The following is a 26,455-nucleotide window of genomic DNA, read 5'->3' as shown; positions in this document are numbered from 1 at the left end:
AAGATGATTCAACCATTTTACACATATTGTGATCATTAGTAGAACATGGGATGGTTTGACCAAAATGCAGTCCTTTCTCACTGGCATTATATCTACAATGGTGCATCGCTGCCATCTGCTGGCATCTGTGTGTTAGCAAAATTGTATCTAAGCCTGAAATCTTCAGTGGAAAAAGTATCAAACCTTCCCTCAACGTTCACTGTTGAAAATTATAAATGACGAGTATGCTAGTCGCTATAGTCTAACTTTGTGAAAAACAGTCACTACAGAGGTAAAAAAAAAAAAAAAAGTCACTAAATAGAGCTGTATCTATAATCAATTCCATCCCTTGCTGGAATTATTTTTTTAATTGTTGTTCCATCACATCCTTCAGCATCTGAAACAGGATGTTACTGTTTTATCGAAGTGCCAAATGTCAGGTTCAATGAGATGCAATTCAACAGTTCAGGAGATTACAACGACATTTAATAATAAGATGGTCTTTGCACTTCTTGGGCTGAAAAGATAAGATGCCATGTTCCCTCTGTACCCTAATGCCAGGTCGCAACGCCATTGCGATGTCACATCCCCTGGCTCAGAGGTCGCTCTCATGTATATTCATATTTGTTGTGTGTATGTGTGTCTGTGCAAGCGTGTCATGCATAAAGGTGTATTCATTTGCCTGCAAGTGCCATATGCAAATAAGCCGCTTTTGCACGTTAACCTTTAAATTCACAGCATTTGGCCTCATCGTGACCCAGTCTAACATTTTTCATTAGCGTCCCTTTTCATGAATTTTCCAATACAACCTAACCGAAATGGAGTATTTAATGTGATTTGCATGCATGCTTTATTGAAACACAGTGGCAGGGGGGGGGAACCAAGCGGTAATTTTTACTATGCACCCAGCATGGCTGCTGCGTGTGTGATTATGATAGCTCACACCAGAGATAGCTGAAGAGCCGCTGATCTTTTTCAATGTCAGTAATGTTTTTCCTGTTCTATGAAAAAAAGGCACACTTTGAAATTAAGCCCCATAATGATTTCCTTTATTTTGTATAAAGAGGTGAAATTGAATAAAGTAGGTATAACCCATTTCTAAAACCATTACAACTTCCACTTTTGTGCAGGCCTACCAAAAAAATAGGAAAAGTCTCTGGTTGGTGTTAGAACGTTTACTAAATGGGTTTGGTACCTTGTCATTAATTTATAAAATGGTTAATACCACAAATAAATATTTGGTTTATGTAGGCCAGACATGTCCAAAGTCCGGCCCGGGGGCCAAATGCGGCCCGTGGTCAAATTTCATCCGGCCCCCAGCCTCTGTCATAAAATCAATAACGTCTGGCCCGAACACAGACTTAATGAATTGGTCAGCAGTACTGCAATCAGCATATGAAGTAACTTACACACAAAATGCTGCCCCTCATTTACCCACCAAATGGCAGCAGCAAATTTAACCCTTTATTGCCAAATGTATCACGTCTGATACAACTAAAATTTCATGATTTTGAGATTAATTTAGAATTTTGACATTTCTTTTTGGGGAAAAAAAAAAGTGATGGATGCAAGTCATAACATGCATCTGCAGGTTCCATGAGAAAAAAAACACATGATTTAGCATGGGTTATAGATATAGAGCGCTTATTACACATATTCATTTTGACTTTTCTTTTTAGAAATTTGAAAAAAAGGTTTCATTAGGACCTTATTTTTCAAATTTAGGGATTCTCTGATAATTGCTTCATGTTGGAGGTATTTAAGGGCTAAGCAACATTACTCCGTGTGACCCATTACTTCCATTTTCTAAAATGGTGACAATCAATCAACAACAAAAAAAAGAAAGTTGACTGTGACAGCCGACGCATCAAGGATAGGTGGAAATTAAACTATTCCTTCACTAAAATACGCAAAAACTGTGTCTGCCTCATTTGCAAAGAGATGTCGCTGTTTTTAAAGATTTCAATGTGAGGCGATATTATCAAACAAGACACGCTGACATGTACGACAAGATTACAGGGAAGATACGCAGCGAGAATTTGAAGCAACTTGAAGCTAGTTTAATGTCACAGCAGCAGTATTTCGCAAGAGCCACAGAGTCGAAAGAGAAAAAAACAATTAAGCAAATGTGGCACACTGAATGGCTTGCTAAAATTTGCTTAAATATATTGTTCTACGTAAAAGACGTCAGCCAAGGTCGGCCCTCCACATTTTTACCACACCAAATCTGGCCCCCATTGCAAAAAGTTTGGACACCCCTGATGTAGGCAGTGGGACGAAATCATTCCAGTTGAATTGAGGTCTGGGCTCAGGCTGCCAATTCCAAAATGAGTTGCTCCATTGTTAATTGCGACTCTGCATGGTTAATAGTGACGTTACTCTTTGGTGATATTAATTTTAAAAGTTGTACATTTATCTTGGATAAAACATGTTTAAGGCGGAAATGTGGTAATTCTGCTGGAATTATGTTTAAATTTGACTGTTGTGCTTGCCTGCCATTATTATAACGTGGTGTTGCTGCCATCTAGCGGTTGACAAGCAACTCAAGCTATGCTTTGACGTTGCTAAACGGGGAGAAACAAATGTAGCAGTTTTTTCTGGTTTGGAAAAAAAAAAACTTTTAGATGTGGGGGAGGGTCCTTAGCTATACCCATCGACCATAAAGGTTGATAAGTGAAGCCCATTGCCTTGATGTCATTTTGGGGCAAATACGTCGCCTAAATAATTGGTGGGTGACCCTACCAATAACCATGAGAATGCATCTTGCACACCATTTTATGAATGGGAGATTGACTTGTCAACTCCATAACATAATTGTATCTGCGACGGTGTGGATGGGGGGGAAAATGTATGCATTATTTTTTACAATTTGTAATAATGCCACTCTTTGGTCGAAACCTAAATTGGAGACCTCAGTCTAGTGGTGTCCAAACTATCCACATAGGGCTGCAGTGGGTGCTGGATTTCCTTCCTACACAAAAATACGACATCTTTTCACCAATCTGGTGTCTCACAAGTGTAATCAGTTGATTGCAGTCAGGTGCCGCTTGTTTTAGCACAAACTTCATTGATTAAACTGTCTGTGCTCGATTGGTAGGAACAAAAACCAGGACCCACAGCGACCCTTGACAGGTTTGGACACCCATCCCCCCGCCTTAGTCGCTGCAAGTATTTTTTTTAATGGAAACGCACCTTGTATAAATAGTCTTTGTAGAACGCACCTACAGCCAAAAACAAAAAATGTCAAATAAGGCAAAGCTACAGTAGCATTCCTTTATATTTTTTTTTAAGTTATGAAACTGGGGTGGGTTTATCTCTCAATTTTCATTACCTCTCATTGAAACATTTCCAGGTTGATCCATTTTTAAAACCTTAAATCATCACTGTTAATTCATCATTGGTAAAATATGAAGTAGCCACAAAATAGCACTTTTCCCACAATGTCAGCCCACTCAAGTTGCTAGAAGCAAACCAGTATGGTTGTGCTGTTAGAGGTCCTCCTGTAATTTGTAGGCGGCATCAATGAATAGTAACCTAAAAAATCAACTACTTCAACATTTCCCCCCCTACCAACAACTTGCACAATTTTAATTTAAAACCACTTATGTAATTAAGCATACTGGAGTTAAGAGGTCTCAAGTGATGTTTTTTTTCCCCCACACGTCTCAAAAGACAATTTTCAGAACACGTGATGTTGAATTTTATATATCTCTTGCCTTTTTCTAAGCGGAGTGGCATGTTTGAAAAAAAAAAAAAAACAAGAGTAACGCATGTGAGCGTGGATAAAATGATTTGATAGGGTGCAGCTCTACCACAAATTGATTCTAGAAAAAAAACGTTACTTGATGTTTCACGTTTAATTCACAAACATGTCATTCTCACAATTGAAAATAAAGCATTCCAATAGAGAAAAACATTTATTTGCATCCCATCATCCAGCCTTCCAGATAACATTTGGCGGACATCTCTGAACGTGACATTTAATCCAGCTGTGGAGGAAGAAAATTAAGATGTAAGGCTCATTCGCAACAGGCATGCACACCCAAACCATCACAAGTGATGTTCAGGTGCATCAAGCAAAAAATAGGATCAGAGCGATGATGATACTTGCCTTAACGAAGCCGATGTCCTTGGCGTACTGCCTGAAGCACTGGCGGCACATGTTGAGTCCGTATTTACGGATCAGACCGTGTCTGTTCGAGCAAACTCGGCTGTTGAACACATATTGAAAATAAGAACATAGGCATACTTTGGAAATAGGAAAACACATTCAACATATTTAGGCATTATATGTAGTTTTGCAGCAGTGGGAAATGAACTTTGTATTACATTTGATATCAGTCTAAAACTCCTTACGGTGACGATATAAGAACGCCAATACTGTAATAAGACAAATAATGAAACTAGTAAGATTTGTAATTATGTATTCGATAGCTCATTTAACTATTCTTAGGTTTACAACGTTATCAAAGCTATGGGGACAATTTAAATGTGACAGTAAAATCCTCTTTAAACGCATTTGCGTGTAGACTTTTGAAGGAGTCCAGTCTTATTAACACGTGTAATTCTACACAAACACAGCCTGAGTAACTGTGCCACTGGTGCTGTTCTGTATTGTTTTAAACGCTGGTAGAGATGCCATCCGGGTTAGCAGTTAGCATCTGGCGTCAACCCGCCGCCATATTCATCCCCAACGCGTACCCATGCGGTGCGTGTTTGATGCTAAAATTCCACATACAAAGATATTGAAAACCGCCCCGGACTAACATCACGCCGAACGTAAATAAATTCGAATCTCAACGGTGAAAAGACTGACCAGGAGCGTGAACCCTGTCCAAATTTTCTGGGGTGACTCCAATAGAGCTGTTGGTGGCCCATCTTGTCTCTTTTCGCTCGAGTGTCGGAAAGGAAGAGCGCGGAATGCGCATGCGCAAATGAAGATTCGAGCCCGTTTCCGGTAATAGATTGGGTCGACCGCCACTACGTGGCTGGAAGACCACATCGACGTAACTTCCATCAATAAAATGAAGCGGAATGTTTACACACACACACACCTTTTCAAATGCCAGATTTGACTCAAAAACTAACATTTTTAAGAGGTCAGATATATCCATATATAAATGTCTGCTATGTTTTCAAACCATTTCAATCCATTTTTGATACCCCCGATCAAAAGTTCACATGCTCTAAATGTTTGCCCTGATTATATAAGCAAATTGACACACTTGGGTACAAAGGGTAAGTGATTTGTTTGATTAGTATGTGTTTTTGTATACATAGTCGATAATTTTAGATCTTCAGATCACCTTGCACATTTGTCTGGGCTGACTGCTTGATAATAAACCATGGCCAGAATCCATATTTTACAGCCTAATAGCTTAGGCCAGACGTGTCCAAAGTCCGGCCCGGGGGCCAAATGCGGCCCATGGTCAAATTTCATCCGGCCCCCAGCCTCTGTCATAAATTCGGTAACATCTGGCCCTCACACAGACTTAATAAATTGGTCGGGAGCACTGCTACCAGCATATGAAATAGCTTACACACTAAATGCTGCTCCTCGTTTACCCTCTAATGGCAGCTAGCACTCTAAGCAACATTACCGTCTGCAACCCTTCTAATTTTCTAAAATGGCGATAATCAACAACAAAAAAAGAAAGTTGACTGCGTTGGCCGACGCTTCAAGGATAGGTGGAAATTGGACTATGTCTTCACTAAAATACGCAACAACTGTGTCTGCCTCATTTGCAAAGAGGCAGTCGCTGTTTTTAAAGAGTTCAATGTGAGGCGATATTACCAAGCAAGACATGCTGACATGTAAAACATGATTACAGGGAAGATTCGCAGAAATCGAAGCAAATTGAAGCTAGTTTAATTTCACAGCAGCAGTATTTCGCAAAAGCCCGAGAGTCGAAAGAGAACGCCACTAAGGCTTGCTGCGAGATTGTCGAAATTACTGAAAAAAATAATCAAATGTGACACACAGAATGGCTTGCTAAAATTTGCTTAAATATATTGCTCTACGTAAAGGACGTCAACCAAGGTCGGCCCCCCACATTTTTACCCCACCAAACTCTGGCCCCCTTTGCAAAAAGTTTGGACACCCCTGGCTTAGGCATTCCATATCAGATATTTTGACAAGGCTGAAAAAGCAGTTTCTGCTCTTGCACCCCTCTTTAAAATAAACTGCTGTATTTTAAGACAAAGGAACTGTTGTGTTTGATAGAACAATATGTCTATATCAGGTGTGGGCAAACTATTCCACAAAGGGCCGCAGTGGGTGCGTGTTTTTGTTCATACCCATCATGAGGACAGCCTTTCACCAATCTGGTTTCTTTCAAGTGCAATCAGTTGATTGCCGTCAGGTGCTTCTTGTTTCCACTGAAACCTCATTGGTTAAACTGTCTGTGCTGAATCAGTTGGAACAAAGACCAGGACCCACTGCGGCCATCGAAGACCAGTTTGCCCACCCCTGGTCTATATGCTGCCATAGCAGTTTCATGGTGCATTAGTTTGTCCGTTTTACCCTGGAGACGCGCAATTGCTTTTGTTTCAACCCAGCCATTAAATGAAGGTAAGTAACTATATTTATTATTTGAAATGTCTATATTTTTTTTAGCTTAGAATCATTCATTGATTTATAATATTTAGTTTAATAAACGACTTTTAAAAAATTATTCACTCGCATATTTTCAACTTTTAAACAAATTACATCTAAATAATGATAATATTGTCTGTAAATAGGTCACGGATATCTACTTCATAACTATCGCTTAATTGTATTTTTTTATTTTGTTTTTCTGACCGTCGCATTTTCCCTGATATTTTAGATGATAATAATTGATGCAAATAAAGAAAAATTGGGGAAAAAAATGCTTAAAAGGGTAAATACTTGAAAAGAAAATCTCGACCACTCCTTGATGTTTGCGATTTCTGCATTGCGACCCTTGTTATATTACCGTGTTTCACCCATAAAATCTCCCAAAAAGTCCAGCTGAGGCCACTCATAGCTGTGTCTTGACACTCGGGGAGACATTATTCTACACTGAGTTTTTGGATCGAAACAAGGTAAGTACGCGATTATATCGCATTAAAATCATGGTGTCTTTAATTATGCCCGCTCATGCTCTCACCTCAAGTTGGGGTTTAGGAGTTTAAAACATTTTTTAAAATGCCCTCCTGTTCAAAAATTTTCTTCCGCTTTTTATTTTTCTTGAATTTTTCTTGATTTTTTTAAAATGTTTTTTTTAAACAGCAAAACCCTATCTAGAGGTGAGAGCATGCGAGAGCAGAATTACAGACGCCATAACTTTAACGAGATATTATTGTGCAGTTCCCATGTTTCGATCCAGAAGCTCCACGTAGCATGTAACACTGAGTGTCAAGACACAGCTGTGAATGGCCACAGCTGGATTTTTGGGGGATTTTATGGGTGAAACATGGTTATATAACAAGGGTCGGGATGCAGAAATCGCAGACATCAAGGAGTGGTTGAGATTTTCTTTTTCATATATTTACCTTTTTAAACGTTTTTTTTTTAATTTACCTTTTTAAACGTTTTTTTTTTTTTTTTCAATTTTTCTTTGTTTGGATCGATTATTTATCATCTAACATATCGGAGGAAATGCGACAGTAACAAAAAAATATATAATTAAGCGATAGTGATGGGGTAAATATCCGTGACTTTTTTACAGACACATTTTTTTTCATTGTGACGTAATTTGTTTAAAAGTTTAAAATATGTGAGTGAATAATTGTATAAAGTCGTTTTCTTTTTTTAAACGAAATATGAGACATCAATGAATGATTCTAAGCCAAAAACGACACACATTTTGAATAATAAATATAATTAATTACCTTTGTTTTACGGCTGGGTTGAAACAAAAGCGGTTGCGCGACGTCTGTAAACGGGGGTTTTCAGGGTAAAACGGACAAATTAAAAATAGTTTGGGGGCTTAATGTGCCATGAATCTGGTATGGCAGCATAAAGACATATTGTTCTATCAAACACAACAGTTGTTTTAGCTTAAAATACAGCAGTTTCTTTTAAAGAGGAATGCAAGAGCAGAAACTGCTTTTTCAGTCTTGTCTGTCTTTTCCGCAATATATATACATATATACAGGGGTGAAAGTGGGCCAGAACGGTCAGGAACGCAGTTCCGATATAAGATTCAGGGCCGAAAAGCTGTTCCGGTACACGGTGCTTTGATTCCGAAAATATGACGGCAACTGTCAAAACACTATGTAAAAAAAAAAAAAGGCTAAGCTGCCACACATACATTTCATCTCCAAGAAGAAAACAATCTACCAACATCAGATTTACATACACACGTATGAACAACAAACATAACAAAGTGCTTGGTTGGTCTGATTGGTTCAAATAGGCATGTTTTCTAAAACAGAAAAAAAAAAAAAAAAGGTTAAATTGATGCAACAAAAAAAGGGCAATACAACATAAAATGGATCAAATCTTTAAGAGCAACGAAAGAGTTGAGGAGGCATATTTATCATATTTAGTTTTATTTGCTCTGATGTGTAGGTTCAGAACATCTTAGCTGTCAATGTGCACTTTGGATTTATATTTGTTCATCTATGTTAGGCTACTTATTCATTTCCTTGTGATTTAAAAAGCCAATGTTTGCGCGATTTTCAAAGTAGATTCCATTTCACTCTGCATAAGATAAGTCATTTGTACCTTTTTTTCCTGAATGTATGTCACTTATATCTTTATTATTATAAAAAAAAAAAAAAAATTTAAGTAACTATTTACATGAACTTCAATTTTAATATACATCCTATGTTCTTAAGTAGTTGAATTTGTGATTTGGCCGTTAGTATGTGAGGAAATGAGGGAAAATAAAAATTAGGAGATGGAGGTTGGGGTAATTGCTGTCTTTGTTAACTTTTATTTTGCAAATGATTGAAAAAGTACAATTTTGAATGAAAATCAGTTTTTGTATGTGTTATAGCAGGGGTGTCCAAACTTTTTGCAAAGGGGGCCAGAATCGGTGTGGTAAAAATGTGGGGGGCCGACCTTGGCTGACATCCTTTACGTAAAACAATATATTTATGCAAATTTTAGCAAGCCATTCTGTGTGTCACATTTGCTTTATTATTTTTTTTTATTAATAATTTCCACAAAATCTTGCAACTAGCCTTTGTGGCGTTCTCTTTCATCTCTTGGGCTCTTGTGAAATACTGCTGCTGTAAAATTAAATTAGCTTTAAGTTGCTTCAATTTCTCGCTACATATCTTCCCTGTAATCTTGTCGTACATGTCAGCGCGTCTTGTTTAGTAATATTGCCTCACATCGAACTCTTTCAAAACAGCGACTGTCTCTTTGCAAATGAGACACAGTTTTTCGTATTTTAGTGAAGAAATAGTCCAATTTCCACCTATCCTTGAAGCGTTGGCCGTCACAGTCAACTTTCTTTTTTTTTTTTTTTTTTTTTGTCGATTGTCGCCATTTTAGAAAATTGGGAGTAAAGGGTCACGCGGGGTAATGTTGCTTAGAGTGCTGATGCCTTTTAGTGGGTAAATGAGGAGCAGCATTTAGTGTGTAAGCTACTTCATATGCTGGTAGCAGTACTGCTGCCCAATTGATTAGGTGTGTGTGCGGAACAGACATTATTGATTTTATGACACAGGCTGGGGGCCGGATGAAATTTGACCACGGGCCGCATTTGGCCCCCGTGCCGCACTTTGGATATATCTGTGTTATAGAAATATCTGTGCTAAAACAGTTTTCTTTGCATTTCACCCCCCCCCCCCCCCAAAAAAAAATAAATAAATAAAAATAAGTAAAAGAAAAGAAAGGGGAAAAAAATTCTGGCTCCCTGGCGACCTTCACGTCTGGAAGTTCCGGCAAGAAGTTCTAGCCACTTTCACCCCTGCATATATACAGTATATAGACATACGCACACTGTATAGCTCTCGTGGAATCATATTTTATAATATGTTGAGTGTTTTGGCTCTCTCTGCCAAAAAGGTTTCCGACCCCTGGGTTAGAGAGAGACTGATGTGCCCCCCACTAAATAAATAAATAAGTTAGTCTACAGCCCCCCCTCTATATTGTTATGGCGCTGTGACTGTTGGCTATCAGTTCAGGGTGTCGCCGCCTTTCGACCCAGTCAGCTGGTAGACTGAAGAATCTGTCATCCTGGGACGAAACACTGAACAGGATAAGCAGTGTAGACGAGGATGGATGAATGGATGGATTCCTTTGGAGCGTGCCGTGATAGTTAAAATCATGATTGTCACCTCGAAACTATGTTTTTCTTCTGGTGACAAGAGCGCCCCACGTTGAGCGAGTGAACGCAGTGCGATAAGGTTCTCGTAGCCTACTGGACATTTTCCCAGCATTTAGTGAACAGATAGCTGGTTTTTCCATGCAGCTCCTCGGGAGAGACGGAGCGAATCATGGCACAACGCAGGACTGTGAATTCTTCCCTGAAGTAAACGCCGAGCCGCGTCGATTTCAGGTAACAGGCCCGACGAACGCGGGTGTTGCATTGATATTTTTTTAGACCGTGATGTTTTACGGAAGCGCATTCGCTTTTCCTCATAAGTTGCTAGCTGTTGCTAACTCGGTGCTAGCACGTTGCGCTCCAAGGTCTGTCAGTACGAATGCTAAAGAAAACATTAGCGGACAGTATGTTGTGGAATTTGCGGCGTTTCAATACACTACGGCTCTACATTGACACACTGTCATTTTGACACTTTGACACAGACGTAGATTGCGATTATATGCTTCAATTCGGCGTCCATGGATGGTCCGCCCATTGCAGAGCTCGCCTTCCGAGACGAGGAGCTCGTCAGCCTCCGCTGTCCACTCAACTAGCGGAGAGGCTGGCCTTTCCCCCACTCAGTGCAGAGTGAATTGTAGCATTTCAAAACACGTAGGGAAAATTAAACCACGAAAATGAAGTGCTTGGTACCCCAAGTTATACACACGGCAGAAGGCGCGTGATCAGTTTAACTTTTATAGGACATGAACATGAGCTGTCAAATTGTAGCCACTTACAGGAAAGCGAGGCTCATGAAACAATTGCCATGAGTGGCTCAACCTGTCTCTCAGCCACTGTTACGCACACGTCCTTCAGATTGTGGTCTCAAATTCCAGGAAACACGAATACAAGTACAAGTATACGCCACACCTTGTATCTATTTGCCATGCCACTGATCAAGTAGTGAGTGCACAACGCAATAGTTGATTGTAAATGACATGTTTTTTTTTTTTGTTTTTTTTTCAAACAGAGGTGGTTAGAGTAGCCAAATATTTTACTCAAGTAGGAGTAACGTTACTTCAAAATAATATTACTCAAGTAAAAGTATAAGTAGTCATGCAAAAAATACTCAAATACAAGTAAAAAAGTACTTAGTGAAAAGAATACTCAAGTAATGAGTACAAGGGCTTAGGTTTGCATAAGGACAGTAGGGACATGTCACTACCAACTTTTCAGGATGCTTAAATTGTCCCTACCAACTTTTATGCAACCTTGTTTGCATTATATAATGACTTCAATTATATAAGTAATTTAAATTGTCTTCCCATGTTGTAAGGATAGAATTAACGCTACCATTATTAAGTGAATTACTGTACTTTCAATATGTTCAGACTTACATTGACCCCCTCTTCACTTGCTGAATGTGCTCGTCCATTTTCCCCCCTCAAACGCAAATTTGATTGGTTGATGACTTGACCCCCTCCCTTACATTCACACACGTGTTCACATCCGGTGTTCTGTGAAATTTTTCACCCTGATACTATTTTGCTCCCGAAGCTCTTGTGGTGGTGAATAAGGACTGTTTTACATTAAGTTGGACCCTCAAAGTTATCCAAAGGTGCTAAATAAACAAGAGATTATTAGATTAATTAGATTATTGTTTTTGCCAGCGATGCCGAGTAGCTATAACAGCTGTAGTAGTAGCAAGTAGCTCTACCGATTTCACCAATGAGACGTCGCAAAAATAATCACATGACTCCATTATACCAATCAGAAGCAAGCTTGCTGTTCTAGCTTCACGCCAGCCTGATCAATCATGTGGTCTTTAGCACTGTAAAAAATGAAGTATTCGATATTGAGCGCTGCTCTCAATATGACTCGAAAGTGCATATTTCAACCTCTATCCCAGTTTTTATTTGGCACTGATTGACCAAGGAAAACCGGATATATGCTCATTTTGATTTCTAAATACTAGGCTAATAATGAAGGAACTCTTCACTATTAAAACTAGGAGCTGCTTTCTCCACCAGAGGGCCCTCATGCTCTTTGGACAAACAATGCCTCATTTATGTTTTTTTCCCCTCTCATTGGAATTCAATGATTTTTTTTTGTATTTCTTTGGCTTAATGCGGTTATGTAATGTGTTATTGTTCAGTATGATTATAACAACAATTCATATACTATTGTTTAAAAAAAATCAAACAAAAATAAGCAGTTACTCAAAATGTTACTCTTACTTGTGTATTCTTTTCACTGTATATTTTTTACTTGTAATTGCGTACATTTTTGGATGACATACTTTTACTTGAGTAATATTATTTTGAAGTAAAGGTACTCTTACTTGAGTAAATATTTTTGGCTACTCTACCCACCTCTCCGTTGAAATATTGCAATTTAAATTTGCTTATAAAATCCAGACACTTATTCTGGAAGTTTTCAAAAATGTTTCTTTAGTAGTTTTTAAAAACAAAGGTTTGATCAAACGGTGTACCACCGAAACCAATACATATGCACTTTAAACCCCCCCCCCCCCCCCCCAAAAAAAAACTTACGTTGTTTTCAGTGTAAATCTACTACAAATAAGTGAAATTATCTGCTAGTGCTTCAAGTAAATTTTACTCACTTAGATTTCTTGAAATAAGAAAAATACCTAGCTGAAAATAAGCTTTAAAAACTTGTCAGACATATTCTTAATTCAAGAATAGATATTGTTCAAAACATTACTTGAAAGCACCTTTTTCTTGATTTAGGTGAAAAATGACCAACTTGTAGTTATATGGCCCTAATAAGAACAAATACTGTAATAAGAGTAATATTTACTTAAAGTAAGTGAAAGAATCTGATGCATTAATCTGTTAACAAGCCTTTAACATGGAGAAATTTATTCGACTAGATTTAAGAAAAAATATCAGATTAAGATGTTATAAATTTGCAGTTTGGAAGTTAAATACATTTGTACTGATTTATTTTGCATCACTAATTTAGCCTATCAGTTAATTTGGTTCACATTGGTGAGAAGTGTAGCCCTGACCACCGTTCGCCCAATCTGCTTGGTTTTATTAATGTCCCGTCTCAAGCAAAAAGTGTACATGGAGGTTATGCTGTTATATCATCCCTACCAATATTGCGACCAAACCTACGCCCTTGAATGAGTAACATTGTGAGTAACTGCTTGCATTTTTTTTAAAACAATGGTATTTTTTTTAATCTCAGCAGTTATCTCTATGAACTGTTGTTATAACGATCATAGGCGGAGATTGACTTTTGGGGCAGGGTGTGCACAACATGTTGATGACCCCGAAACGCAAAAAAAAAAAAAAGTTGCTTCAATCAAAATAAATATTTTCTAACCAAAAAAAAAAGGTTGCGTCAATCAAAAAAGTGATTGAATGCAAAAATAAATTTGCAACTAAAAAAAAAATGCATGTGAAAGCAATTTTTCTTTGATCTTTTGATTTTAATTTTTTTTGATTGAAGTCTTTTTTTTTTTTTTTTGATTGAGGCAACTTTTTGAAGTAATGTTGATTTGTGTTTGGGCCACATTTTGGCTAGGACATTTTTGTCTTTATTATTCAATCAAAAAAATCGGTTGCTTCAAAAAATATATATTTTCGAAAAGAAAAATCACTTTAATCAAAAAAAAGAATTTCAATCATGGAAAAAGTTTTTGAATGCGAAAAAATATTTGAGATTGAAAAATTTGGATTGAACACTTAATTTTTCATTGAACAAGTTTTCTTTGATTGAAGCAATCCTTTTTGTGTTTAGGCCATATTATGGGTAGGACATTTGTGTCTAAATCATTTTAATCCCAAAAAAAGTTGCTTCAATACAAAAAAATGTTTTCAATCAAAGAAAAAAATCATTTGAAAAATAAAATTTCCCTCCCCTAATTTTTTTTAATTATGTGCAAAGCAAATGACCGTCTAAGTTGCTAGTCACATGATCTGTTCGAAAAATAATTTTGACCCATTATAAAAAATTTTTTTTTTGTTCATTTCCTTCATTTTTGTTGCAGTTTTATTGCTTTGCAACTTTTATATATAGGAAAGTCAATTGCAAGCAATGACACTTTTTGGCCACCGGGAAGGGCCTGGCCCCCCTGGCCCCTCTTAAAATCCGCTTATGATAATGATACTGTACAATGACCACATTAAGCCAAAGAAGTACAAAAGAATTAAATAATTGAATTCCGGCAAGAGAAAAAAAATGGCAGAGATGAAGCATTATTTGTCCAAAGAGCATGAGTGCCCTCTTGTGGGGAAAATAGTAGTCTGAATAGTTTCGTCACAGTTCCTATTATGAAATTAAAAGGATCATATCTCCAGTGTTCAGCGGTCAATCGGTGCCAAATTAAAACTGGGAGCGAGGTTAAAATCTGTGCTTTCAAGTCATGTTGAGGGCGGCGCTCTATATAAAATACTTCATTTTTTTTACGGTGTGTAATGACAATAAAGGCATTCTATTCTATTAGACACCACGAGAATGAACAGGCTGGCGTGATCATAGAATGGCACAGTTGCATCTGATTGGTATAATGTAGTCATGTGATTATTGTTGCGACATCTCATTGGTAAAATTGCTACTCTTGGCATCCCTGGCTAAAATAAAAATCTAATTTGTAGAATAAAGAAAAATGTAACGACTCTTGTGCAGCCCAAAGTAAAGGAATAAGAGTATTGTTTTTTTTCTTCACAAATATACTCAAGTAAAAGGAAAAATTATGGCTTAGTAAAACTACTCTTAGAAGTACATTTTTCTCAAAAAAGTTACTCAAGTAAATGTAACGGAGTACATGTAACGCGTTACTAACCACCTCTGTTTATAAATCACGAATTCCGACATTTCCCTTCCTGCTCACAATTTAGAGTAGCAGAGTCAAGGTTTTTCATCTCTACTTTTTAGGAACCTACTGCATTCTTAACGTTTGTTGCCAGTTGGCTTAATCAGAGAATACAAAGATTCTGTGAAGGTCATTTAGAGAGGAAAAGTACAATTTGAACAAAAATTAAATGTCGCTAGTAACCAATGGATATTGTGTTGTTTAACCCCATACTCTTTTATCCCTACTTATGAAGGCATTTCCATACTGGACAACTTCCCAAATGTGATTTCCGTTCAATTTTTTCCTTCACATTTCTTTTTACACAAGATATTACATATTGTTTTTTTGTTTTATGCAGGCAATCCCTGCCCGCCGCCTCCCAGCAACTGTCATGCCGTATGGGATATTCCCCCCCCGACCAGCGGCAGTGGAGCAGGACAAGTCTTTCCAGCAATTAGTGTTTTCTCACCATTGTGACAATCTAGATTATTTTTTTCATCCATCCTCCTTCTAATAGCCCAATCCCCAACAATGAGATTCCGGATCTACAAGAGAAAGGTGGTGCTACTGATTGTGGTGGTGGTGATATGCGGTCTAGCGTTTTGGACCAGCGGACGGCAGAAGAAGACTAAGCAATTTGCAAAGAATGAAGACGTAGTGGTGGTGAGGGGTAGTGACATCGGCACCAGTAGAAGTCGCCTCGAAGGCCATTTCCCGTCGCAAATTATGGCCGCAGCAAGCAGGGCTCCCTTCGCGCCTCTAAATCTGACACACCCAGAAAGAATAAAAGAGAAAGAAAACAAAGCCAAGCCCAATGTGGATAACACCACTTTGGTGTACCGCGGCATCGTCTTCCAGCTCAACTTTGACCAGACGATACGAAATGAGGAGAAGTTTAAGACTGCGCGGCAAAAGGACGACCTGGTTGTTGTGATCCAGGTTCACAACCGTCCGGATTACCTGAAGCTGCTGGTGGACAGTTTGCGCAAGGCCCGAGGTGTGGAAAGCATACTGCTGATATTCAGCCATGATTACTGGTCCCCTGAGATTAACAGCGTGGTGAACTCGGTGGACTTTTGCCAGGTCCTGCAGATTTTTTTCCCATTTAGCATCCAACTTTACCCTCAGGAGTTTCCCGGCAATGACCCGAGGGACTGCCCGAGGGATATCTCAAAAAATGAGGCCTTAAAGCTGGGGTGCATCAACGCGGAGTATCCAGACTCGTTCGGGCACTACCGCGAGGCCAAGTTCTCCCAGACCAAGCACCACTGGTGGTGGAAGTTGCATTTTACATGGGACAGAGTTCACGTCCTTCAGGGCCACAAAGGTCTGGTGCTGTTGATTGAGGAGGACCACTTCCTATCCCCAGACTTTATCCACTTGTTGAAGCTGATGTCCACCCTAAAACAGGAGCAGTGCAGGGACTGTGACATCCTGTCATTAGGGAGCTACAGCCACATCGGCTACACCAGCAAAACAAATAAGGTGGAGGTAAAGGCCTGGAAGTCCACCGAGCACAACATGGGCATGGCCTTGAACCGAGAAACCTACCAGCAGCTCCTCCGCTGCACGGACACCTTCTGCACCTATGATGACTACAACTGGGACTGGTCCCTGCAGCATTTGACTGCATCCTGCCTGCCGTCCTACTGGAAGGTGATGGTGAGCGAGGCTCCGCGCATTTTCCATGCCGGTGACTGTGGCATGCACCACAAGAAGACCACCTGCATGCCAGCGAGCCAGAAGACCAAATTTGAGAACATCCTACAAAGCAGCAGCAACCAGCTCTTTCCCAAGAACCTCCTGATCACAAAGAAGCTGCCGTCTAACGGTGCCGTAGGGGTGGCCCCTCATGTAAAGAACGGGGGCTGGGGGGACATCAGGGACCACGAACTCTGCAAGAGCTACATTCGATTACAGTGACCTCAATTGCTACTATATAATTTGGTCCATTTTGCATCCTCCACCAAGAAAAAAAAGCCTTTTGAAGCTAAAATCTTTATGGACTTTTTGTCCATATTGCCTGTTTTACTGAACTGTTTCAAAAAAAAAAAAAAAAAAAAAAACAATAAAGATGAATGTTGGGATTTTTGACTCATGAAAAATCAAGTTTGTGTTTTGGATAAGATTGATGATGACAGAAGTGCAAACGCCATTGATTTGTCCTCATTGTTCAGAGTCACAGTTTTAGTTTTGGTGATAGACAAGTTTGTATAATTACCTCAATACGTGTATTTAAAAAAAGGGGGGGGGCAAGGATGCTGCTCTGAAGCCATTTTCTTATACATAGACTATATATAAACTATGATCTAGCAGTAGTAATGTTGACAGAAAAAGGGAGACTACAAAATCCAGCTGAAAACACATAGTTGAACATCATATGTCTAGAATATTGGCTGGCTCATATACAGACTCCTGTTCGTCTGTTTAAAAAAATGTGTAGTTAGTACACATTTGTAGAAACATTCCAAGGCAGCACTCTTTGCAAAGTTTGACATGCATAGCCCCTTGCTAGTGTTCCTAAGATTTAATGCAATCATTCAATGGGCATTGGCCCCTTCTCAGCCTTTGCCAGTATGCACCGTGGTTGGTGAAAAATACATTAAATTTTAATTTCATGCACTGTAAGCATATACTGATGGTGGCTGGATGTTGACATGTTACTGATTGGTCTAGCAAATTTTCCTGATTTTCACTTGCCAACATTTTGGCTCACAACTCCAAGCTAATAATTTTTTCATAAAGTGGCCGTCAGCACAAGATACATAGGTACCTGGAGTTGGTTCAATTTGGGCTATGAATGTGCCACTGTACTAAATGGAAGTCAGAATTTTGCCATCATGACCGTGCTACACCCATCATTTATGATAATTTGAGGTTGAATGCTTTGAATTTTTAAATAATTTGAACAGAGTCATCTTCATAGTCTGTCAAACTTTTTAATAGGCGTCAGAGAGGAAAAGGCTGCCAGCATTCAAACCATCTTTTTCTTTCCCCTTGTGGGCGCCAAAAAACAAAAACACCCTCAAGCACCGTTCTAGCATGATTCAACACAGTGTTATTTTGAAAAATAGTCATAATCATAATAAGCACAGCGCTTACACTAAGGAGTTGCCATGGGTGGGAATCAAATCACATGGTAGGGAAGCGCACGTTTCTGCGGTTTTACCTGAGCTCGAACTGGTGGCTGAACAAGAGCGATCACCACTAGCCGTTAGATAAAAGCATCTCCTATATAATATACCAAATGTTGCGTTAAGAAAAAATACACCTGAATTCTCTTTATGTACAACAGAAATGGAAAAGAAATCTGCATATTCAAGCTTAATGTTGATGTTAGATTTTTTTGTATTAGAAATAGCTCTATTTCTCAAAAAAAAAAAAAAAAAAAAAAAAAAAAAAGAGGCTCTTTTAAACTAATCATCTCCATAAACCATTGCAGTACAATATTTACATATAATACAGAGCCTGTGTCATGTGGAAAATCATATTAAAATAAACAATAGATACAAAGGTGTTTAATTCTATTTAACACTCCAAAAAGGAACATCCGTTCACCTCCTCGGAACAACAAACTGTTAAGTGCAAACATTTTTCTAAATAATATTAAAATAAAAATATATATATATATGATTGCAGCATTCAACGTGGGAGACGAGGGCGCCGACAAGCCAAGTGCTTCCAAAATCTGCTTGTGTTCTTCTGCTAGGAATAAAAAAAAAAAATACACGCACACACAAACATACCAGGGAGGAAGGGCTGCAAAATTTGTGCAAATACACTTTGTGTGATTTAAGGAAGTACTACCTCCATTAACAGAGGATATGCAGCCACTTCAAAAATATTGTTCCCTTTAAGAGGCCCAATACTTAAAGTAAAAAAATGAAAGAACACTCCAACAAGACTGTAGGCATGGTAACACCCACCAACATATGAACAGTGAACCAGTCAGCCCTTCCTAAAAAAAAAACCTTAAAGCTCCTCGTCCTTTGTCAAATAGCACCCATTTCACTGCAGACTATAGACGTCCAGTTTCCGCAAACACATCTTGGTTGTCATCCGCCACTTTGTGCCTGGGGAAAGGGGTAGGCTATACTACTGTTCCGCTAGGTGAGTTGGCGGGGTTGTTTTGAGATGATAGAAGTCCCTGTGGAGAAACAACAGACAATATGGCAGTCTGAGAACAAAAGAGGCAGAACAGTAGACTAGGCCTTCTGGGAATATTTGGACGTAGTGGAACGTAGGGTTCCCTAGATGGTGACTAGTCAGTGACTCAGTAGGCTTTAAGTGTCGTTTTTTTCATCAGCAGGCCCAAGAGTGCAATAAACCACCACAAACTTGCAAATTATTTTTAACCTATATGCCAATTTGTCCCTGAATTATTCGCTAAGGCACAACAGTTGCCGAATGTTTGTGGTCTTGAGGCAATTTTCATTGTAAGTAAATGCAGATTCAATTAAGGTCCGGAAGCACTGATGTAAACTGCAATAGTTGTCAGTAAAAATCTGTGGTAAAAATTTGAAATAATTACATGGATTTGGACAATTTTTCAGAGCAGAACTAAAAATGGCTTGAGAGCCACTTGTTGCTTAAATGAAAGCTGCAGGTAATGCTTGACAGTATCTGTCATGCGACTGGTTACTCACCACTTTCCCGGGTCTGGCCCACGTGCAAACGAAGCCTTCCTGACAGGCTGTGACCAGACAGTCCTCCAGGAAGATCAACACGGTCAGTCTCTCATGGGCGATCTTTTTGCAAACCAGCGGCTCCAGCAGCGGCACCTCCTCCATGCGTGGGCACAGAGTAGTGCCTAGGGTCTTGGCCATGTCGCCCTTGTTTGCGGATGTGCGCGAGCCGCCCAGCTGGCTGAGCTTATCGCCGCTTTTGCTGCCAATGTGGCCGACACTGTGCATGCGCTTGTGCTCCTTCTCTGGCCGGTCCTTACGCGTTTCGTGCAGCGACAGCGTGGCGAACTTGCCCACGCCGGCAGCGATCAGGGCGCTATCGATGATGCTGCCGCCGCCACCCTTTGAAGGCACGGGGGCGGCGCCAGTGCTACCGCTGCTGCTGCTACCCGTGTGACTGTTGGGGGTGCTCCCACCACCGCCTCCTGCCGGGTTGGAGGATTGCGGTAGGCTGTTGGAGCGGGGTAACGTCCCCGGGAGGGAGTTGGGTGTGTTGCCGCCAGTGCTGCTATTGCTAACATTGTCTTTGCCATTGGTGCCCGAAGGGAAAATGGTGCTCATCGCAGTGGCCGTGGGGCTGCTGGCATTCATGACATTAGTGTGTGTCCTGGTGCGGGACAAAGGTAAGTGAGGGAAGAGTATATCCTCAGTGAGGTCCCACAGACAGAGCTGGGTATCCTGGCCCACAGACCCGAATCGGTACGTCACGCTTACGGGCCGACTGTCAGTAGAATTCCTCTTGGAAAGTCGGGAGTGGGCGCTGTTTGCCCGATCCCTCCCTGCACTAAAGTGAATATGGTCGTAAAAGTCCTCGTCGCTGCCGCTGAATTCTGCGGTGGGTTCACCGGCACCACCGCTGTCCTCTACGCTAGTGGTGCAGTGATCAAAAGCCACCACGCTCACCCACGACTTGTGTCCGTGTCCCCGTGCGATAACCCTGCAGTCCGAGAAGGACCAAACTGTCACCAAGTCGTCCTCTCCGCCCGCAACTATGTAGCGTCCGTCGGGGCTCCAGCACACGCAAAGCAAGCCGCCGAAGTAGCTCTTCATGGTGCCGTGTAGTTCGGCAGCGTCGAAGCCGAATACCCGTAGGTATCCGTCCTGGCTGGCGCACGCCAGAAACTTACCGTCTGGCGAGAAGGCGAACTCGTTAAGTGCGCCATCGCCCACCGTCCAACGCAGTAAGGGGTTGCGGCCCGACTTGCTTTTGCATGTGTGCACAGCATAGTTCTCTCCCTGTTTGAGGAGCTGGTAGTGGGGCACTGCCGTTCCACATGTGTTTTCCACATTATACAAGTACATGGTGCCACTTGAGTGGGCCACCAAAAAGAGGCTCTCAGATCCAGGGACCCATCGTACGCATGTGACACGTGACTTGTCAATGAGTCTCTGAGGAGGAGAAAAGGCAGTTGTTATATATGAGTCGTAACAAAACTTATCAGCGTACAAAGGGTTCAGTAAAATATTAGATGAGGAATACTGCACAAATATTATGGAAAATAGACAAATACTGCAACGCCCATATACAAGATGAAGTCAACACAATCATCAAAACGCATGTTTCAGTAACTGGACAATATATCCCACCTCTTCATTGAAGAGCTTACTGGTCTCCTTTTTGATCGGATCGGTGAGCTGCACCTGGCCTGCCGAGAAACCCACTAGCAACGAAACGCTCTCAGCTGTGGCGGTGAGTGGGTTGAAGTCGTGGCAAGTAGGCTGCGTGCCTTTGTACATCCGCTTATCTATGGGTTTGCTCAGGTCGGCAGCCTGGAAACCACAACAAACGGAGACCAAAAAGACTTGTTTAAAAATCTGTAAGGGTTTTAAATGCCTCTTCCTGTCATCGTTTATTCTTTAAGAGAATTGATCAAATTCATTCACAATTAATGCTTAACTACAGTATAACCTGTTCAAAAAGCAGATCATCAGGTGGTCAGCTGATACACTTTCATATACAGAACTAGAGAACTAATATTAATAAATAATACCATAAAAAAAGAATATATCTTATAGATTTATACTCATTTAATACTTGATTTTATCCTTATTCAGACTTGGTAGAAAAAGTCAGCTACGGCTCACAGTCAAACGATGTATCGTGACGGCACAGTGACGTCACCATAGCGACCCAGTTACTTTTGACCGCCAAATTGACGGAAACAGCTGAGTTTCAGGCAACTACGTCACCTTGTCAACTCAAGGACGTCATATGTAAACAAATGATTTCAAGCATGGCGGTCACTCATTAGGCTAACCTGTGAGAAAGTCCCGCAGAGAAAAGAGATCACTTGCGGTGCACAACTGTGGCAAAATATATTAGCTGGCAATGCTAATTAGCGTCAATTACAATTGCACGCTAGATGGCCTCGTCCAATCTGCGACACAAGCACGACGGGTCGACAAGCAGGGATCGGGAGAAAAACGCCGAACCAGTGGCGCTGCGACCGGGAAAAGGCGTTCACGGCGACTACTGTCAATGCTGTTTACCTTTCTTACACCTTTGTAGATGTAAAAGTAGAGCTCCCGGCCCACATTGAAGCAGATCCTGTCGCCGTTGCCCGACTGGTCGTTGACGTTGACGAAAGAGACCCTGACGGGGTTGGAGCCTTGCGAGTTGAAGGGCACCCGGTTCGGGCGGCTGTACTCGGAGTGCGTGAGAAGTTTATAAACGCCTTCTCGGGTGGTGAATTGGGTTTTAATCTCGTTTGTCTCCTTCCCTCCTCCCTCCGCCGCCATCTTGGAAGTCGCCGTTCATCCTTGTCCAAGGCCCCGGATGTTGCGGACCGCGCATGTGCAAATCAGGAGGGGAAAGTCTAGCGGTCATGCGCACTGAGTGGTCACGACAAATCACGTGAAACGAAAGACTGAAAATAAACAACGTGTTGATGACGAATAGGGTAGAAGATAATCAATTGGCAAAAATGGCAAAATGATAATGACACTTATATATGAAAGCATATTCCAATTTACAAACTATTATGGTTTTAATTGTGTGTTTAATTTTGTTTATATTAAATAAAGGTACCCTTTTCCCTATTCTTTCATATTTATTTGTTTTTAATATATGGCCCTTTCTTCAGTAGTTTCATTTTTTTTGTATTCCTCTTCATTAGGTAATAAAAAATGCTTCTATTTGCTTTCCCATGATGATTTTTTTTTTTTTTTTTACAACAATATAAAGACAAATATAAAACACAGGTGTCTACAACTCTACATACATTCAGCTAAAAATATATATATATAATCGGAGTTTTTTTTCTCTTCAACACAAACTATATTGCATGCATTCTTTTGGTCTTTGTAGCCTTGTGGTTACAAAAGAAACTCAAATCGTTCAGATGTAATGATAGCAATATTCCAATGACATGAACATTTGGTCTTTGACTAGCAAACTTTACAAAGTGTATATACAATTTTGCCAAAAAACAAAACAAGGTTTATAACACATCTTCTATCTAGAGTATTTCTATCTTATCACAGTTAAGTAAAACAAAGCATGTCTGAAAATTATTTTTGATGAAAGCTCAACTTTGGAGTTTATAAAATTCACTCGTTATACTACCAAAAACAAATGGGAAACATTTTCCACTGCATTTTATAAAGATTACAATGTAACAATGTTAATACTGAACCTAACTATCGTCTCTTTCGGGTAATACCTGTGAGTGTGACTTCTGACTTTGTAAGGAGATATATTCTTGGCAAAGACCAAGTAGATGTCCAATAAATATTTTCATACAAATTCTTTAAATAAAAAATGCTGTATGTTTTCAAACTACATTGCTTTGAAGGACTCCCCTTTTACGAGGGGTATTCAAAAAGTAATGCACCCAACTTTATTATGTACAAACAAATTACAACATCTATTATACATCAAAAGACAGGTACAAGTGTGAGGATTACATTTTTACTTCTCCACATAGTCTCCATCTCTCTCAAGAGCTACAGTCCACCTATGAACAAGGGCATGTATACCAGTGTTGTAGAACTCAGCCAGTTGATCTCTAAGCCAATTCTTGACGGCAGTTTTCACTTAATCGTCATTGCCATATTGGTTGCCCCGGAGTCCTTCTTTCATTGGACCAAAGAGGTGGTAGTCTGACGGTGCCAAATCAGGAGAATATGGCGGATGTGGTATCACAGTCCATCCAAATAAAGTGAAGACCTCCATGGTCCTGATGCTTGTGTGAGGACGTGCATTGTCATGCTGGAGGAGCACATTTGCCATGTCCAAGTTGGGCCGAACACGTCAAATTCTTGCTTTGAGCTTCCTAAGAGTCTCAATGCATACCTCAGAGTTAATGGTTTCCCCCTTCGGCAAAAAAATCCACAACGATTACACCTTGAGAATCCCAAAAAATGGTGGCCATAATTTTTCCTGCTGACTCTTTGGCCTTGAACTTTTTGGTCCTTGGTGAATTTGGGTGTAGCCATTCCATTGATCTCCTTCATGGTCTTCAGTACTCTTTTTAAATTACTGTACCCATCTTTTTACAGTACTACAGTCAATGGCAGAGGTCACGGAACCGCGGACCGGTTCCAAACCCCCAAGCCGTCTGGACCGGATCTCAAGCTGTCTGGACTAATACACGTTGCAACAACAAAAATAATTTTTTTCTGCGGGTTTGCAGAGTGGAGGCGGGCAACAAACAAAATCCTTTGCGATGACGCACTTGAGCCAGCCAATGGGAGTGAAGCATTTGAAAGTTATTTTTAGTACAGCATGTCTCACACTCGCTTTCCAGACTCCGCGAAGTGACAGCCAAAAACTGAGCCGAATGAAGTTGGAGGAAGGCATGCTCAAAACTACGCAAGATTGATGCAGAAAACAGTGTTTAAGGAGGAGTGGACCAACACATATTTGTTCATTTTACCTGGCGGCAGCACAAGACCGCTATACCTCATCTGAGACTCATTCAGAGACGGTAGCGCTTGTAAAAAGCAGCAATTTGAAAATGCACTATGAGAAAAAGCACGCAGCTTTTTTTGCAAAGTTTCCCTATGAACTCTGCCATCCGTTCTCAAAAAATAGCGGAATTAAGGGCTCAATATGATCGCACCTCAAGGCTCATGGTTCATTTATTCACTGCACAGCAACGCGCAAAGGAATTCTCCCTCAGAATAGCGTGGATATTAGGTCAAAACAAAAAGTCTTTCAGTGACGCACCGATTGTCAAAGATTGTATGAGTGTAGTTGCTGAAACTTTGTTGTTGGAAAGCAAAATGAAGAGGTCTGTCAAAAAATAAAGCAAATCCCCCTGTCAGCATCTACAATTAAAAAAAAAAAAAGAAGTCTTGAACATGCTCTTATGTTGCTATTTAATGATTCAATTAAAGCACTTTTTACTTTTATGCTCCTTTTATATTTTATTTACATTTTTTAATATTGTAATTATCAGCATGGCCACGTAAAAGTACGTTTGTCTTTTTTGGAAAAAAATGAAACATTAAAAATACTTCCGGACCCGAGATTATTGTAATTTTTAAATTTCGGACCCAGAGGATTTTTAATTCATGACCCCTGACTATGGTATCATCCTTGTAGACATTTTCCAGCCGGTTGTGAATCCTCAGAGGGGTTTCTCCCTCTGCAACAAGGAATTCGATGACAGCTCTTTGTTTCTGACGAGCTTCAAGAGGAGCAGCCATTTTGTAAGCTAGTTTAAGCTTTAAAAATCTGAAAATAAGAAAAACACATATAACAATCGCAAAAAGGTGTGTCCTATCATGTTTGTGCTAATCATAAACAAGATTGGTAAAATCCTGTACGAGCAAAGCACTTGAGTGCATTATTTTTTGAATGCCCCTCGTATAATGGTTTGAAGTTTCAGAATTTAAGATTGCACATTTATAGCCAATAAAAAGACCATTTGAAATAAAAAATTCTCATAAATTTGTTTCTTTAGGAGCAGATAGTAATAACTCCCGAGAGCCTTATTTCCCATGATGGGGGGACAATATTGTCTTGCAAGCAGGCCCGGAGTGACTAATCGGGAGCTTCTGGACGATTCCAGAAGGGCCGGCCGGCCAGATGGGCCGGTCCGCGTTTTATTTAAAAAAAAAAAAAAAAAATTACACTGTTATCATTTTTTGTTTGGTATTTATTTATGACAGTGTCACTGAGTATAACTTACATTCTGTTACCGCTGTCCCTGTGGGCCGTCTTAAAAAAAAAAAAAAAAACAGTATTATTTTTTTTTCCAGACTCATCCTCACGTGTGCAGACGAAAAATACAGCATGCAGCTCCGCCCCCTAATTGTAGTCTGTATTGAGCCAAATTAGCTGCTATCTCGGTGCTCGGATGGATAAAAAGAGCAAGGGTGGCGCTGAAAAATAAGAATTAAAAAGAGAAAAGCACTCGTGAAAGAATCGGCAAAATGCGCGAAAATAGCTAATTTTTTTCATGCAACGACCTTGCTGCCTCAAACTACAGAGGATTACAACGAAAGTGGTAAGGCCAGATGGCGAATAAAATGCAACTTGCACCGTGTGATACGACAATATGTAATTGTGGAAACTTTGGCTTCTTGTAGCACCTCACAAGGGATATGTAGCAGCAAGCATTAGCCATAATGAACACACCACAGGTGCAGAGCTGGAAGGTAGGATTGCCATGTCGTTCAGCGAGTGAACATTAGAATTAATATAATCAATTACGTGGCGTTTTTAAAGTGGAAATGGAAAATGGATAATAGTATCATTAGAAGTTGTTACAATGTGCAATACGTATTCTTTATTT

At 40.0% G+C, this 26,455-nt stretch overlaps 3 protein-coding genes across 4 annotated transcripts; 1 reads left to right on the top strand and 2 right to left on the bottom strand.

Moving 5' to 3' along the window:
- Positions 1–3,821: 3,821 nt before the first annotated feature.
- rps29 (ribosomal protein S29) lies at positions 3,822–4,955 on the bottom strand. The gene is made up of 3 exons (XM_057823374.1): positions 4,796–4,955; positions 4,091–4,190; positions 3,822–3,968 (listed from the first exon to the last, which is right to left on the bottom strand). The coding sequence occupies exons 1-3, from the start codon at positions 4,855–4,857 to the stop codon at positions 3,960–3,962; spliced, it is 171 nt and encodes a 56-aa protein (XP_057679357.1). The 5' UTR covers positions 4,858–4,955; the 3' UTR covers positions 3,822–3,959.
- A 5,111-nt stretch (positions 4,956–10,066) lies between these two features.
- On the top strand, positions 10,067–17,100 carry mgat2 (alpha-1,6-mannosyl-glycoprotein 2-beta-N-acetylglucosaminyltransferase). The gene is made up of 2 exons (XM_057823437.1): positions 10,067–10,457; positions 15,386–17,100. Exon 2 carries the CDS (start codon positions 15,559–15,561, stop codon positions 16,948–16,950), a length of 1,392 nt encoding a protein of 463 aa, XP_057679420.1. The 5' UTR covers positions 10,067–10,457; positions 15,386–15,558; the 3' UTR covers positions 16,951–17,100.
- Positions 17,101–17,946: 846 nt separating this feature from the next.
- Positions 17,947–22,522, bottom strand: wdr20b (WD repeat domain 20b). Of its 2 annotated transcripts, XM_057823435.1 has the most exons (4): positions 22,203–22,513; positions 21,300–21,482; positions 19,674–21,101; positions 17,947–19,174 (listed from the first exon to the last, which is right to left on the bottom strand). In XM_057823435.1, exons 1-4 carry the CDS (start codon positions 22,449–22,451, stop codon positions 19,118–19,120), a joined length of 1,917 nt encoding a protein of 638 aa, XP_057679418.1. In that variant the 5' UTR covers positions 22,452–22,513; the 3' UTR covers positions 17,947–19,117. The 2 variants fall into 2 exon arrangements, with proteins under 2 accessions (XP_057679418.1, XP_057679419.1); XM_057823436.1 differs by lacking the exon at positions 21,300–21,482 and having other exon boundaries at positions 22,203–22,522.
- Between the last annotated feature and the right edge of the window lie 3,933 nt (positions 22,523–26,455).

Source organism: Corythoichthys intestinalis, chromosome 19, assembly GCF_030265065.1.
Source record: "Corythoichthys intestinalis isolate RoL2023-P3 chromosome 19, ASM3026506v1, whole genome shotgun sequence".
Taxonomy (NCBI): Eukaryota; Metazoa; Chordata; class Actinopteri; order Syngnathiformes; family Syngnathidae; genus Corythoichthys; species Corythoichthys intestinalis.
Note: the sequence above shows the minus strand (reverse complement) of the source record. Positions and strands in the feature narration are given on the sequence as shown.